At 37.2% G+C, this 17,847-nt stretch overlaps 1 protein-coding gene across 4 annotated transcripts in view; it reads left to right on the top strand.

Annotated features, from left to right (window-relative positions):
- Robo1 (roundabout guidance receptor 1) overlaps window positions 1-17,847 on the top strand; it is a 376,555-nt gene that overhangs the window by 220,089 nt on the left and 138,619 nt on the right. For all 4 annotated transcript variants that reach the window (XM_050148900.1, XM_050148897.1, XM_050148898.1 and 1 more), the window contains exon 3: window positions 9,142-9,299. In XM_050148900.1, the coding sequence (XP_050004857.1) occupies window positions 9,142-9,299 (158 nt within the window). The remainder of the gene's footprint in view (window positions 1-9,141; window positions 9,300-17,847) is intronic.

The following is a 17,847-nucleotide window of genomic DNA, read 5'->3' as shown; positions in this document are numbered from 1 at the left end:
TCTCTCTCTCTCTCTCTCTCTCTCTCTCTCTCTCTCTCTCTCTCTCTCTCTCCAACGGCTTTATTTCCCATCAAATATTATGTTTAGATAGCATGCTGGTCTTTTACGGGCAATTTGTAAAATATATAAGCCCTTGTAACAATTAGTATGGAAGTAGTTATTGCTGGGATCTAATGCTGTGCCTATCTAGTGACTTGTAGAAAAATCTTGAGCCCTTCACTGTTTGACTTTGTATCCTGTTTGTGATGTCAGGTGGGAATAGAAGCTAGGGACGTCATGCTTAGATTGCATGTCTTTATGAGTATATAAGATACACTTGTATAGAACTACGCAAAGGAACTGTGTGAGCTAATATGGACAATACTTCTTCATGTAGTATCTTCAAGTGGCAGTACTTCCTCAGCTGAGTATATTTCAAACCGACACAGAAGTAGAAGTCTCTTGTCAGCCGACATTGTCAACTCTGGACATTTCCCAGAAGGCCAGTCAAGATCGATGCTAAATGTTCAATTTGTGGTTACTAACAAAAATCTCAAATTTGTTATACTACACACTGGCTACATGCTAGACTTCTCTATGGGAGCTAGAGAAAACTTATCTCCTTTAAGTCATATCAGCTCTCTGTGGTCAAAATCCTTCCTACTAGTTTACTGTGGCCACTTGCAAAGTCCCTTGAATCGTGTTAGCACTTCTTATTCAGGCCATGGATGTAAGATGATATTCCTGTTATGTTGTAATTGTTTTTTAATGGCGATGCTCAAGTGTGATTTAAGTATTTAAGTCAGATAAAATATATCATTTGCTTCAATTTAAATGAAAATCAGTCATTCAAAATTCACAATATAGTTTAATTTGATTGAGGTATATTGTCACTTAGCAACTGAGATTTGGGGTATCGTTAACACAGTCCGTAAAACTTAAATAGTAAGGAGCAGAATTTGAAACTAATATTTTAATCACCTAACTGATTTTAGATTATCCCTATGTTTTCTTTATCTAAAAGTAAACATTTTGCATTCTTGTTCTTCTCCATGAAGAATTTACCTGTGCATTATCTGTGCATCCCCTGGACATTAAAGAGGCATGTTCTGACACACAAGAAATGTGGGTATTGATTTTGATATATTTCTGTCACCTTTCATTCCCATAAAGTCAATTCCATTTTTACCAACAGATGAGCCTCTAATTTTCCCCTCTTCGCTCCAAACCTGATAGTAACATCAGAACACACACCACTGCCTTTTTCCTCTTAGTTAGTACAGCAGCCTTTTCATTGTTCGTGTCCACTTCCATTCTTATTTCCATCTCTTGTTCGTTCACAGAGCAGCCAGAATGAGGATTCCATTATGATAGAGGCATCCCTAAACATCTTTGATAGGGTCTTGAGAGTCCTGCTGGGGCAGGAAGTAGAAACTAGCTCCTTGTGTAGGGCGCTGTGCACCCTGCACAACTGCTCCTGCTTCCCCTGTCAAACTCAAGTCATGTTGCTATCAACGTGACTGAGTCTCTGTCAAGTTGTCAAGTCCTTTACTGTACCAGATTTCCTTTTCCACACAGATTATTTCCTCTTCCTGCAGCATGCTTTGTTAGGATAATTCTTCCTCATTCCTTAGCCTTCAGCCACCGCTTCCTCCTTCAGAGCTCCCGCATAGTGTATTTTACACAGCTCCCTATCCTTTCCTTCCCACATGTGCCATAATAATAGCATATATGCAATATATTAAATAATATATATAACAATGAACAACAATGTACCCTATTAATTGTATATCCATACATATTTACATATGCATGTACATTTATTTATAATAAAGTACAATAACAATTGTCTATTTGCCGCAATATATTTCCCCCTCTTTCTATATGTGTAGCATTTACTTACATAGTGTCTTTCCACCTTCCTTTATCTCAAGCCTCATGAGAACAGGACTAATGCAGTATGGCTTCACCATTTCATAGCTTATATCTAATGCACAAAATGTGCACTGTAAACACTGACTAATGCATGCCGTATCCTCTGCGCTGTTCCGAGCAGTGTGATATGGATGTGATGACGACAGATTCCTCCTTCTCATGGAGTTGACCTTCAGATATGGGCAGGCAGTAAATACAGAAGAATATTCTTTCGCTTAAGGACTCTCTGAGGGCAGGATACTAAATATAAAGTTGATTTTATGAAAGAAAGAATGCCTGCCTGTCTTGTTCTAATCAGGGTCCCATAGCTCAGATATCCTCATTTTGTCTGTGTTATTTTAACCCTGCCAGGGTATTCCTGAGTGTGACTTTTATTCTGGTGCTTAGAGGCTCTCATCAATGGCATTCTTTGTCCTCTTTCCCATTTGTACTGGCAGCTGAGAAATTTGGCAATTCCTTACATAGTGACTAATAGCAATACTTCTTTGTAGATGTAATGCCCCATAAAAATGGCAAGTCCTGTATAAACATTAAATAATTAGTTTTCATAATAACCCTATCAAGATAGAGTGTAAAACTGTGTTTTGTGTGGAAATAACTGAGTCATTGTGCGTATACTTATCACAGTCATGAAGTCCTGCAAGAATCACTGGTAATTCAGTAATTTGTGACTTCCGTTTTCTAACTCGCATGCGTCACGGGCCAATAAAATTCTGCTCCATAAATGAAGTATTTTTTAGCAGTAAATTAATTTCACTTATACTTTATATACAAGTCTTTAATATGCACACATCTAGTAGATTACTGATATTTTTAATATAGTGGACACGAGTTAACCCCTTGATGTTTCCGTCCTTCGATAAAACGTATTTTTATTGTTTTCTCAGACTTTTGAATCTACTGGGTTTTAGCTCTTTAAATGTCGACTCTTGTGAATGTCCACTTTTCTCTGGAATGCGTTACAGACGTTCACTCCAACCTAGTATGCCAAACTTACCTTTCGTATGACTCCATGAATTGGTGCCATTGTAATAAGTGCTGGCGAGCCTCCTGACCCGCAGAGCAGGAAGCATCCCAATGCTGTCTGTGCTTCTGCAAAATGGAAATATAGATCCAAATTAGGCCCAGTCTGGAAGTTGACTCTTGCCTAGTATGTAAAAGGTCTTGGATTTTTTTTTTCCTTCTGCACCGTGACAGGAAAAAAGGAGGATGTCAAGAACAGTGTGCTCCCAAAGCTGTAACCCAACAGAGCCAGAGCACAGGGGCGTGCATATGTGTTAACTTAGCTTGCTCCTTCTGGATATTTTATATAAAGAAACAGAGGACCGTGGATTGCTTTTATTCTGGTATTAGCATCTCCTTCTATTTGCAGTGGTTTGCACATAACTGTTTTCTAAGATTAACTGAGACGTGGCATCTACCAGCACCAGATGACTAAAAAGTGTACTTCTTCCCTAAGATGGAGATTCAAAAGTTTGTAAAATCTCAGAAGCTAAGAAGTTAGTGCTTCTTCCCACATGCTTTTCCCCCCAGAGTCTTAACTAAAGCATAACTTTACAGTCAAAATTAAAGTGACTTGCATTAAAAGCACTTGTAGACGATGACATAAGTATGGTAGGATACCCACAGGTTGATTCGGTGTCAACGTTAAAAAATAAAGTGTTTTAGAAACTATCCCTAAGAATTCAAAGTTCTGAACAGACCTGATCTTTGAAAATAATAGTTTCGTTAATGGCATTACAAGGTGGTGGCTTAAAATGAACAAACTTGGTGTAATATTATTTTACATTCTGTCACTTTAGTTCCCATACTTAATTTGCTCTCTGCTTGTTCATACTGACTATTTAAAGCTAAAATCTGGTAATTTATTTCTGTGTATTTTAGGATATTTAAGCCTCTTTGTCCTATAAATATCACTTCCTAACTAAAAGTTCAGAAGACAAATTGTTTAGATATTCCTGTACATTCCTGTACAGCTCCCAAAATATGTCTGGTGACTCAAAATAATCCTGCAGCAATCCTATTCAATTGCTATTTCTGACAAGGATTTCTTTTTGCTGTGTGTGTGTGTGTGTGTTTGTGTGTCTGTTTCACTTGTGAGAGGCTGTGTATGGTTGGCTGCCTGTGCTTCTGAAGGTCAAAGGGCATCCCTAGTGTTATTCTTTAGAAGCCAATGATGAGATTATGAATCTATACCACTAGGGTTTTTTTTTTATAGAAAGTCTTGAATCTTTAATATTCTTAAATCTGCAATTTGTACAAATTTATCATGTCTGTGAAACATAAATTATGTTTTCTTTTGATATTTCATTTTTTAGGTTTATTTTATTTATTTATTTATTTAAATTAAGAAATTTCCACTTCCTCCCTGCCTCCCATTTCCCTCCCCCTGCCCCCACTCCTCTTTCCCTCCCTCTCCAGTCCAAAGAGCAGTCAGGGTTCCCTGCCCTGTGGTAAGTCCAAGGTCCTCCCCTCTCCATCCAGATCTAGGAAGGTGAGCATCCAAACAGGCTAGGCTCCCACAAAGCCAGTACATGCAGTAGGGTCAAAACCCAGTGCCATTGTCCTTGGCTTCTCATCAGCCCTCATAGTCCGCCATGTTCAGAGAGTCCGGTTTTATCCCATGCTTTTTCAGTCCCAGTCCAGCTGGTCTTGGTGAGCTCCCAATAGATCAGCTCCACTGTCTCAGTGGGTGGGTCCTGACTTCCTTGCTCATGTTCTCCCTCCTTCTGCTTCTCATTTGGACCTTGGGATCTCAGTCCAGTGCTCCAATGTGGGTCTCTGTCTCTATCTCCATCCATCGCCAGATGAAGGTTCTATGGTGATATGCAATATATTCATCAGTATGGCTATAGGATAGGGCTGTTTCAGGCTCCTTCTCCTCAGCTGCCCAAGGAACTAGCTGGGGACATCTCCCTGGACACCTGGGAACCCCTCTAGAGTCAAGTCTCTTGCCAACCCTAAAATGGCTCCCTCTATTAAGATATATACTTCCCTGCTCCCATATCCACCCTTACTTTATCCCAACCATCCCATTCCCCCAAGCTCTCCCCATCCTCTCCTTCTCACTTTTCTCTCCCTATTTTATGTGGAGACTGGGGATCAAATTCAGGTCCTAATGCTTTTACAGTAAGTGTCTTATTAACTGAGCCAACTCCCTAACTCAAGCTTGTTTCAATATATTTTTATCGTGTATTAGGAAAATAGAAAAGCTTTATAGCATATTTAATAGACACAACATTTGTAATTAGTACAGATGTCTTATATCAAAGAGTTAATTTTGAAATTGAATAACAATTTTTAGCGCAAACCTGTGAGTTGACATTTAAACAGGGGTCATGGCGTATGTATTGTAAAAATAAGTCATTTATACTCTACCTCCAGTTGAACATTGTTTAATAATTCAGAAAAGAGCTAGAGTGGTATACTTTACTTAGGCATGTAATACTTAGGAACTACACTTTTGTAATTAAGTACATACTTTCTAACATATTTTCTTCTCCAGTACCCTCTGCTTTTTAAGGACTTTGTTTTTTTTTCTCTCCTCATAAACAGAACTTTACCACTTGCTGCCAAGTTTCACTGATAATATTGCCTTTTGTGCAGGAAAATAGGTCCCGAGACTGCGTCCTATCTTCTTTTGTCTTCCCCAAGACACCAAGTTCTAATTAAAATGCCTATGTTTAATTAAAAGCCTTCTTATTATACAGCCTGTTCAGCCGGGTTGTGGTTGAAATGAACCGTTGATGAGAAGTAACACATCATATGTATTCTGGATAATGAATTCTGACTCGCAGTGTGCTGCTCAAAATGTGAAGAGGTCCCTTCCAAAGACGGGACGATCTGCGAAAGTAGAGTACAGAATGTGAAGAGGATAGCCATATGACTGTCGGGAGGGAAATTTTTCCGCCAACTTCTGTTCCATTGGAAGGAGGCTGAAGTATCAGTTGCATTACGACACTTACGGGTTTGTCTCTGCACATCGTGTTAAGACAAGACTGGTAGACACGCATTTTGGTGGGGAAGCTTCCTTTGTGGCTGGAGATCTGACTGAAGCTTGGCCCTGGTTAGTCTGTGCTGAGGAGGAAGTGATTAAAAGAGCAGATGCTGAGCACTGGACACTTACTAAGTGTCCAGCATTGCTAAGTTTATAATAAAAGCTATCATTTTCATTGCTTTTGTGTCATACTCCTCTCCCTTGAGAAGTTCTGATTTGTAGATTCTCATTTTATGCTTTGATTCAATGTGACATTCCTTTTATTATGTCTGTGGGTGCTTTGCCTGCATGTGCGTCCATGTACCAACTGTATAATTAGTGCTGAGGAAGGCTTTAGATCCCCCCAGAACTAGATTTACAGATGGATGTGGGTTCAGGAAACTCAACCTGCGTCCTCTGCAAGAACAACAAGGGCTCTTTCCTATTCCAACCATCCAACTCTGTGTGTGTGTGTGTATGTGTGTGTGTGTGTGTTCCTGTGTGGCAGTCAGGGGACGGCTTGTGAGAGTTGCTTCTTTTGCTTCACCACCTGGATTCTCGAGATTGAACTCATGTAATCAGCCTATCAGCGAGCAACTTTACCCATTGAGCCATCTCCCCAACACATAATTTGTTAATTTCTACGTTAATTGGGGTGCTCTTTGTCAGGTTCTGAACAATACAGAGAGTAATTTTTAATCGCTTACATATGCACGCAGATTTTTTGTTCCTTTGCGTTTTGATTTTTTTGAGACACTGTGTAACAGCCCTGACTGGCCAGGACTTTGCTCTGTAGACCAGATAGGCCTTGAACTCACAGAGATCTGCCTGCCTCAGCCTCTAGAGTGCTAGGATTAAAGGAATGCAACACCACCACCTGGCTATACACAAGCTTTTAAAATTGGACAATTTAAGTAAAAATGTCATTTAATAATATGACATAATATTATCCTAAAAAGGAAAATTTCAAGACAAATATAGGTAAAAAATATTATTTTTATAGACAAAGGAAAAGTCTTAAAGTCATGCATTTATGAAACATTGCCTGCAGCCATATGCAACCTGAATTTTTACAATTTACAGCTGTAAAATGGTTCCGTGAGCATTATCTAAGCAGCAATCTTTCCTGGATTATACTTTATTAGCTTTCTAGTATGCACTATAAAAACAAGCCTGAATAGTATGATAAATGGAAACAATAGCTTGAACGAACGTAAACCTAACTTTTTACTCTTTGTTGACTTATTGGAGATTATGATCTTAATTTATAAATAAGATAAACTACGACCAAGATTATTTTAAGTCTACCACTTGGAAAGAAATGCAAAGCAAAGTTGCTTTCATCTGAAAGATATTTTACTTTTGTGTGTTTCGGGGCTGTTAATACATTTCAGGGATGCTGTCAGTGATTCGTAACATAGTCCAGCATGGGAGTGTGCCTGTTAAGGCCAGTTAATTTGTTTTTTCTGTAAACTTTACATTTTGTTTGTTATTCATTCTTAACACCTAATAACAATATAGCTTCTAATTGATGAAAGCCTTCACGCTCTGTTTATTTTGTTAACGAGGTAATGAAGACATCTCAACTCAACAAGACGCACTGTGTCTTTGTGATGATTAAAGAACATGTAGTATAAAAGTTATTGTTGGACAGTTGGTCCAGCCATACTTTCTTTTCTTTTCCGTTTCACTGTTCTTTCCAGAGATAGAAAGCCGGACTCTTCCTGGAAGCAGGGATTTCCACAGGCTGACCTGCTCTGGAAGGTCATTGCGCCAATGTTGTTTCAGGATGCAGGAGAAAACCACTTTTCCACGGGTATCATAGCTTCCTGAGTTCATGAGCATGGTTACCACAAAGGAAGGGAAGGGAAAGAAAGGAAAGGAAAAAAATAAAAACTTCTGCGAGCCAGTAAATTTGTTTGAGGCTAGGAGAGCTAAATTTAGGGATGGTTTTACTTTGACTGCTAGGTTTTAGTATCATAGTGCTTCATCTATTAAAGCATTGTTAAAGGCCACTTGGATGAAAATATATTCCTTCCAATACACAACTGTAGTTTTAAAATTCAATCAGTTGTTTTTAAAGAGAAACACTATTCACTGCAGATGTATGCACTTCACTTACAAACATGCATTTTAAGTATTCCCTTCAATTCCACTATAAGATGGTTTGTATCTTTTACACAGGATGAAGGAAAATAACTATAGGCAAGTTAACGATTTATTAGACATTGTGTTAATGCGTTTGTCTTCTTCCTTGCTTTGTATTTTAAAATGCAGAATATAAATAGTATGCTCAGGGTTATCTAGCAAAGGACACAGTTGTGATTTAATTCATGACCTCTTGACACCATCAAGTTATTGAGGACAGTTTTCCTGTATGAACTGTTTTTAGAGCACATTATTTTCTTAATTTCCCACATTTCCTCCTTACCATCACTAAGTAAATAATGCTGCTTATTTTATAGTATGTTAATAGTACATTCCTGTCCAGTTGCGATGACATGAATAGATTGTTCCATTAACATTTAGAACTCACAGTATAGGAGATGAATAGTATACTTCATTCTAAATAAGTTTATGGACTTAATAAAATACTGCCTAACAAAAATAACTTTGGACATAAATTCTGATGACATTGCTAATTATAACATGTGTTCTAACTCTTTCTTATCCTCTGACAATAGAAAAATGCTCGGATTTCAGTCATTGTCAAATGCGTGTGACATTTTTACAGTGACTATATTTAAATTACATTAATAACATGGTTATATACAATAATTTAAATACCTATAAAAATCAGTTAAATGTCGGCTTTTAAATGTCCTTATTCATATTTTTGCTTGTGTGTGTGTGTGTAATTGATATAGTAATAGCCAGAAGCCATTGTCCTGGTGTTTTTTTTGTAACTAAAGGATTCGTTTATAGTTATTAGTGTATGGACGAGAGAAATGTATGCAGTGGGCAGAAAAGACATGCAATTCAAATGAAATGCTAACTGTGAGGGCAAGAAGCAGCAGAGTGCACCTGCTTACTGGCCTGTGAAGAATATGAAATAATCCGTTCTGAGTATGCTTAAGGGACAAGTACCTTTTCTAATCGGCAAATGCCTGTAATAGATACGAATTCTTCAAGCTGCATTGAGATAGCTCTTAGTGGGAGTATATTCTAATAAATGTCACTTTTGCTGCAGCTCGGAGATAAGGACTGCATGTTCCATCATTGAGTGTGATGATTTCATCTTGTCCCTACAGTACTACGGGATGACTTCAGACAAAACCCTTCAGATGTCATGGTGGCTGTAGGTGAGCCTGCAGTAATGGAATGCCAGCCTCCTCGGGGCCATCCAGAACCCACCATCTCCTGGAAAAAGGATGGCTCACCCCTGGATGATAAAGATGAAAGGATCACGGTGAGTACTGAGTCCACTGGCTGGGAACACCCGGCAGATAACTGCACGCTTCTGTAACCCAAATAGTACATTCTGGACAGGAATGTACTATTAACATACTATAAAATAAGCAGCATTATTTACTTAGTGATGGTAAGGAGGAAATGTGGGAAATTAAGCAAAAGAGCATATAGAAATCAGTTCTCAGCGACAAAACCTTGCATTAGCTCTACTTTGGTATTCTTTTAAAAGAACTATATTTCAATTTTTCTTGTATAGACATGAAAATAAGTGATGAAATTGTATGATTTTAAAGGCTAATAAAAGGCAGGAAATGTACTTCCAATTCTAAAGTGGAAGAGTTCACACTCTTTTATGTAGGCTTAATTACGATGACTTGAGACTTAGACCATTTCGACATACTACACTTACCATTATTACAAAAGTCATTTACAGAAGGCATATTTGCAAGATCCTCTTGTTTACTGCAAGGTTTGTTTTGCCCACTCTCCTTTCTTATTTGCTTTTCCTTCTATGTATTTTAGTATTGCTTCTAAAAAAGTAAAATCTCACTCTTACTAAGTAAATGATGACTTGGCTTCATTAGAAAAATAAATCCTATGCTTATAGATTAGATTTTAAATCCCTGATTTAAGTGGAAGATTATGTGACACATAATCAGTTTGAATTCATGATTCCACGTGGCTTTTTTTTCACGTATTTTGTCCTATAAGGTGTTCAGTGAATAAGCATGCTCTCATCAATTCTATGATTGTGGGGTATGCCCTCTTTTTATTTGCTTTGTTCCATGTATGCTGAATCTTCTGCTGTGAATGGATTGGCCCAGGAGAGTATGTATGTAACACAAAGACTTCTGCTAATTTATCAAAGAAGATATAATACCCATCACATGCATCTAACAAATGCTTGCACTAGTCTTGAACAATTATTTAACCAAGTAGCATGATAATTCACCTGGGAGGGAGCTAGAGAGGAACCAGCCGGATGCATGTTTAGGCAAGGAAATAAAATGGGATTTTTTTGGTTTGTTTGTTTGCTTGCTTGTTTTTTCAGCACTGATCTGACATCAATCAATATCTCTAGTTTTCTGTTAAATCAAGAAACTGGAAGTACATCATACTTTGTCTAATTTTAAGAGACATTGAAAAATCAGGAACAGTGAAAATTCTGTTGTTGGTTGTTTTACTCTTTTTATTCTTTGTGGGACAGCTACCCAGCTCCCAAATAAATCACACACACAGGCTTAATTCTTACTTAGAAATGCTCTGCCTTTGCTTAGATTATTTCTAGCCAGTTTTACTTAAATTATCCTGTCTACCTTTTGCATCTGGGTGTTTATCTTTCTCTGACGTGTGTACACCTTACTTTCACTCTTCCTCTGTGGCTTGCTGTGTAGCTTGGTATCTGGCCCCTTATGTCCTCCTCTCTTTGTTCTATCTTGCCTCCACTTCCTATATTTCTCCTCCTATTTATTCTCCCTGCCTTCCAACCCTTCCTATCCTTTCTCCTGCTTTCTATTGGTCATTCTTGTTTTTATTAGGCCATCACTTGTTTTAAACAGGTAAAATAAGACAGCTTCACATAGTTAAACAAACACAACATAAAAAATGTAACACATCTTTGCATCTTTAAAATAAATGTTCCACAGCATGAACAAATGTATCATACGTTAAAATAATTTTCCAAAACAAAATTCTGTGTGACAAGTTTGCTTGGGGAAATGAAGTCAAGAGCACAGGGGAACAGACTATGAGAATAAATATTTTTCTCATAGCGACAACAATTATTTTGGGTTCTGTGTACCATCATCATAAAAACATTTTACCTTAATATCATACTCCAGATCACATTAGGGCATGCTCTCTATACCTCACACTTTCATGTCTTAATAATTCAGACACATACACACACACAAAAATAATTCAGACACACTTAAATGGTTAGTGGGACAATGGACAGATGTTCAGGAAATGTGCATTTTGATCTGATACTGGACCCTAAGTTGGGAAACAAATGACATTTTCACTAAGGACCAAAGAATCTGTGCGGGTTGACTAGAGCGAGCAAAGGAGAGTCACAGAAGATAATGTCTAGAGACAGAAAATGGCCTCATTATGTGGGCTCTTACAGATATTGCAAATATTTCATGTTTTCCTCCAAGTAATGTTAGGAGACATTTGTCACTATGAGATCAGAAAGTGTGAATGGAACTTTTTCTGTCTCACCCTGTCCTGCAGCCACTTCTAAATAATCACTGAGACTTAATATTATTTACAAATGATTTGGCCTATTACTCAGGCTTATTACTACCTAGCTCTTACCTTTAAATAACTCATATCTATTAATCTATGTTTTGCCACATATGTGTCTTGTTGTTTTACCTGTGCTCTAATACATCTTGCTTCTCCAGGATCTGACTGACATCTCACTTCTAGGACTCCTGGCTCTCACCTTCCTTGACTCTACCCTTCTTTCTTCCTGTATTCAGTTTGGCTTTTCCTCCTAGCTATATTCTGCTTGCTATAGGCCAAAGTGGCTTTTATTATCAGCCAATGAGAACAACATATATTCACAGCATACAGAAAAGTTATCCATAGCAGCCTTCTCAAAAGTGGGTAGACTAATTGGGAGTTTTTACAGTAATCCAGACATGAATGGGTAGGTTGAACCAGTCCATTAGGAGCTGAAGTGGTGAAAAATAATTAGATCCTGAATATATTGTAAAGTGCTACACCCAAAAGTTTCAAACATGTTGGATATAGCCCCATAATGTGTGAAGAGTCAAGGCATAACTTTATGGGTTGGCCTGAGAAAGTCAGAATGTGGGGATGCCATTAACGATAGTGCATTGAATGTAGACTATTAGGGATATGTCAGGAGCAGAGGTTTATACATAGTAATTTCCAAATTCTCATAAAAGATCTAAGTATATATGAAATAGGCAGTTGGGTGTATGAGTCAGAAATTGCAACTTGAGGTTGAGGCTGGAGAATAAGTTAAGTTGTGGTAAGCATACAAGTAGTCATTACTGTGCAGTCCTCCCCTCCCTTTGAACAGAGGGAAGACTGGTCCAGATTCTGAGGCAGATGTCTGTGACAACTTCAGTGGCATGTATTTGGAGTGAAAACACCAAGTCGTTATTAAATACCAGTGAGCCTCAGCTACACTGTCGTTACCACCAAGAAGCAACCTCTGTATGGGCCAACTTAGTCCATGAAACACAGCTCATGACCCAAGAACTGAATTATGAACCACAGAGCACGGAGGATGATATATTATGAGCATAGAGGATGGATATAGATTGTATTGTTGCTAAAAAGAAGTCCTAAAGTTTCCCTAACGTAAAGTAGTCTATTTTGATGCAATATGAGAGTCACAAGGGTTTACCTATGATTTCAGCGTTAAAAACTGACATCTTTTAGGGGATGAATCTAGGCAGAAAGGAAGAGATGGGGGCCTTAGCTCTCAAGGAGAAAGGCAAATGCAAAATCAGCAGAAACCTAAAGTGAAGAAGAAAATAAACCATATGGGCTGCCCAAGGGTGTGGGAGGAATCAAGTGCAGCGGGCAGATCAAGTCACCTGAGGTCGAAGAGTTGGCCACGAGATGTAAGGACTTGGTGCCAGTCAAAGATGACCTGACAAGTGGCATTTCAGGGGAGGCCTGTGTGAAGGAGTAGGTTGTTAAAATACACAAACTGGTCACAGACTAGACAGAACTCTTTATAGGTTGTATCTTGTTATAGATATAGATGTAGATAAAGAAATAAAACTTGCCGGTTAATCTTTAAGGTTTTATCTTATCCGTGTCAACACGTGTGTTCCTTTTTATAACCATCCACAGTTTAAACTTTCTGTTGTCAGTTAGCTTTCTTTTAAAGCAAAATCTTGGAAACTCCTCCTGCATCATATACTGTATTCAACAATTTTATGATTTCTGCTGGTCTTTAATTTATCAGAGAATCATATTTATTTTTGATGCCCACGGGGATACTGCCTTCTAATTCAAAAGCACCAGCCACTCAATCCCTTCAGCAGTTTAGAATCAATGTGAAAAACACTTCTGATCAGACGTCAGACAATTTAAGGATGTAATAACCTATGGCTGTGAAATGATGCCAAGATATTAATGTATAAATAATTCTAAAAATCACTTAAATGCTGCCAAAATGCTGATCCACAGTAGTGTTCCATATGCCAGGAAGTATTAACATCTGAAATTTTACTACTCCTAAGACCATCTGTGCATTTTGTCTAAATTATGACCATTGAACTGTTAGAAGACTAGAAGTAAGAATCATATTTTTACACGTAGAGAAATGAGTTGGTAAAAATCAGTAGTTGGGTTTCGAAATCTCTGTTCTTATTTAGATCATACTTATTTCTGTTTTATTGTCTTCCTATAGGCAAAATTAAATTGAATGATGAAAGCAAAAAATTGATTATAAGTAGAATGCATGACTGTATTTCTGACTCTTCTTTTCAAAATCTGAAAAGACATTTCTCAGGAGATGCTGGTTATCCGATATTTCGTGTGGTTTCTTTTCCTAAACTTTGTATTCAGATGATTGTTTTCATTTCTCTCATTAATCGCTTTGCCAACTGTGTTGAGAACTGACAAGCGGGAGATGAAAGTAGTCAATATTCTTATGCAAGGCCATTGAAGAGTGCATGGTTATTGCTATAGTTCAGGTCGCAGGAATTCCTAGAGTTCTTTAATGTGGTGGCGTTCCTTTGTTGAACATTAAAGTACACATCTTCCAGCTGTGAGAACAAAGACACACCCTGCACAAAGGGAAAGTGTGTAATTGAATTGTAGCTGCACCTGTATTTTGGATGTTCTTTAGCCATTTCTTCTCACAGTGACCTAGATTCCGAGCCAAAGTTTAGATCCATGATGCTCATAAACCAGGGGTGTATAAATTACATTTTCTTACTGTCCTGCATGACAGGAGGATCTTTTCAAACTCTTTTGGCATGTATCCCTTAGAATAAAAGAGGCCTTACATTGTGATTGTCTCAAGTACTCCTTTTTGTAAAAAAAATAAAATACAAGTTCTTAAAAGTGAAAGTTGTAGAAGTAGTTTAACTGCCATAAACTGGATAAAATTGACTTGCTTCATGTCCTTGAGAGTTAGTCATAACCATCATGATTAATAAATGCTGTTTTCTCATACTGATGAATCAAGAGTCCTCAAAACTCTATTTTAATGTATAACAATATTAAAATAAGCCTTGTAAAAAGTGATATATTTTTTATTTCACTACCTTTTGTAAATATTACATTTAAGTTAAAGATACTTTGCAATTCTGCCAACAAGGAAAAAGAAAAACAAATGAATTCCAAATAATAAAGCAGTGATTTTGTGTTCATTAAAACAACTAGATTACTTTTGAGGTAAGGAAAAGTTAAGGTTAAAGTACTTATCACAAATACTGTTCTAGATCATAAAATAATTCAACAATTCATTAGGCTGTTTACTTACAAAATTAACTACAATAAATGATAACATGTAGATCTTCAATGCCCCAAGAAAATTCTGATGTAATTTTGGATATCCCAATGTATGATTAGTGGATAGGAAAGGAAAAAGGACAGCGACAGCTAAACACTATCAAAGGTAATGGACTTCTTTGTAAGATTCCCACTTACTGCATGTCTGCCTACTTTGGTAGTTTTTGTATTCTCTTTATAAGATAACTTTTCCCTAACTCAATCCTATTTCTTTATTGTTTATAGTGGGTAGGGGGTGCCACACAATTATACAGTGTCCTGGGCATCACTTTCCCAACTTACTGTTGAAATAAATGACATTCTAGTGGTCATAATGGGAATTGCAAGCACAAAGATTAAAAATCATTTCTCATGAAAATTTCTTGTTGACTTGATTATTAAAAGGAACATTTTTTAAAAAGCATTAAAGTACTATATAGAACCTATAAAGTACTTAAGAAAATAGTTTCAAGTATAACCAACACTCCATGTCTGTGAATCCCACATACATAGACTTAACTAACCATATGTCAGACTTTAAAATGGGTTATGTGCTAATATTTGATGATCTCACATATACAACAAGGGCATTTATAAATTGTAATATCTGTAGTTGGTTCTGGAACTTATGTACTAGACCACTATAAAACAAACTATATGGTTTAAATTAAGGCATGTGTTGTTTGACACTGTTTTTTGAAAGAAGTGAACTAATGTCTACTTGGCCCAGAAAGGGAATTGATGAAAGACCAGTAAGGATACCGTCTAGAGTTCAACGTGGTGAACCAACAAATTTAATTAGAGTTCCTCACAAAAGTATGAGTGAGAGATTATTCATAGGGACAAAACTGATTCAAATACACATGCCTCACCAAAAGCTGTAACTCAGAAGCTTCGTGAACAGCCTACAGGCAACTACAGGTTGGAGATTTGTCTTTTCCAGATAGCTTAGCTGGTCTGAGCTTCTTCCGGTCAGGTTGACTGATCTGAGCCATGTCTAAGCAGCTTCTCTTGACTGAGAATGTTTAGCAGCAGTTTTCACTGCTTGCTATACATGGAGAGGGAAGAACCTGGTGAGTCTGGTCAGTTTCAGGAACGTCCTGAAACCTTTGAATATTTTACTTCCCAAGAGCAATGAACTTCCCTCCAGGATGGAATGTGTTGCATTTTTTCAAACATACTGTGCCTTAATGGCCTTCGATCCAAATTGGAGAAAATTGGTAGATAACGATGTGATAAAGATGAGATAGGAAATTCATATTGATTCATCAGCAAAAAAATGATATTTCTGCACGTATTTATGAAAGAAATCTAATAAGTGATGACTAGAAATAATAAGTTTTGTAGGCTAATAAATGGTATTAACAGGAAAAATTGTAGTAAATTATAAATATATGGAGGCAATACTTATTGACTGAAAGCTAGCATCTAAAGAATTATAGTCAGTCCTCTGTTCAATACTGTGAAAATGAATTTTAAAACACATTTCTTCTGAAAGATTTCAACACATCTATAAGTTTAGAAATAGATATTGTGGAAACATCAACATCTTAATAACTATTGTGTAATGACTACTTGCTATATAATACATGTTTACATGGTCTTAGTTTGTCATAACCTCTTCATTCCAGTTAGGAGGAGATATCTCTTAACTCAGTTTCTAGGGGGAGATAAGAAGATGATGAGAGCTAAAAGCTTAATCTTCCAGCTTCTAGAATCCTTGCTGTGTTCTCATCACCCTGTGTGAATTTTTTAAATGATAACAACAACAACACATTCAAGTAACTACTAAGTAATTTTGCTGAAGCAGTGGCCGATTCCACATTGGCTGAGAGTGGAGTTAGGGAACAATTATCTGGCACTTATGTTTTATTAATTAATAACTCTTTATAGATTACGTGACATATGATCTGATATTTTAGCATATGGTAAAACTGCCTTTTATTTACGAATGTCTTTATTTTTTTATAGTTTTATGTTTGTATCTGTATGGATTTGTTCATGTATGTATTCATGTGCAAGAGGACATGGTTGTGGAGGCCAGATGTAAAAGTCAAGTGTCTTCTGCCATCACTCCATACCATTTTTGAGTAAGGGGGTCTCTCACTGAACCTGGTCTGACTAGCCACCAAGGTCCCTATCTCTACCTCCTGGCTGCTGGAATTACATGTTGCCACACCCAGCTGTTTTTTGCAAGATATGATGCTTTTTTTTTCTCAAACTAGACTAGCTACATTCAAGAATTAGCACATATTGTCTCTAGAAATGAAATCTGTAATGTAACTAAGACTAAGAACATTTGAAAAGCTTAAACATTTCACAAAAGATGTGTTAAGAACAGTTGAGTTCAACCAAAGATTATAACTCTGATAAACTAAGATTATCTGTTTTTAACATTAAATGCCTTATATATTGGAGATGCTCTGTGGAAGAGGATAATTAACTGATCACTGTTTACTGTTTGAATATGCTTTAAGTGCTTAGCCCAAAATTTAGACTGTCCATGCTCTAAAATCACCATTGTTGTACATGTCAGAAGATATTGCTGAGAGAATTGAGCATTATGAGAAACTATATGTTGAATTAGAAGCTGTGTTGAGGAGAAGACACACTGATGTTCCAATCTGGCTGTTTTGTATGGGTGTGGATAGTATGTGCAAAAACTAACACAGTAGCATCCGATAAAGCCGAAGTTCTGTCTGGAATCAAACCTCAGTTAATTTGTCATAATGCCCTCTGTGATCGATTCTGATTAATTCATTGTAATATTTTTTGTTATTTATTTTTATTTACAATTGTGATGTTGAAGGCTCTGGAACCCATAGAACCTTTTCTGATGAGATCAGTGCTCATATTAACAAGTGTGATTTACAGACAAGCTCTGCCCACTCCCTATCTCCTTTCTGCTGCCCTTCTGAAGGGGCAGGCAGGACTTTACCTGCCTCTTCCTTCTCTTCTCTTCTCTTCTCTTCTCTTCTCTTCTCTTCTCTTCTCTTCTCTTCTCTTCTCTTCTCTTCTCTCTCTCTCTCTCTCTCTCTCTCTCTCTTTTTCTTTTT

This window comes from Alexandromys fortis, unplaced genomic scaffold (assembly GCF_014885135.2).
Source record: "Alexandromys fortis isolate MF-2015 unplaced genomic scaffold, M_Fortis_MF-2015_v1.1 scaffold_4, whole genome shotgun sequence".
NCBI lineage: Eukaryota > Metazoa > Chordata > Mammalia > Rodentia > Cricetidae > Alexandromys > Alexandromys fortis.
Note: the sequence above shows the minus strand (reverse complement) of the source record. Positions and strands in the feature narration are given on the sequence as shown.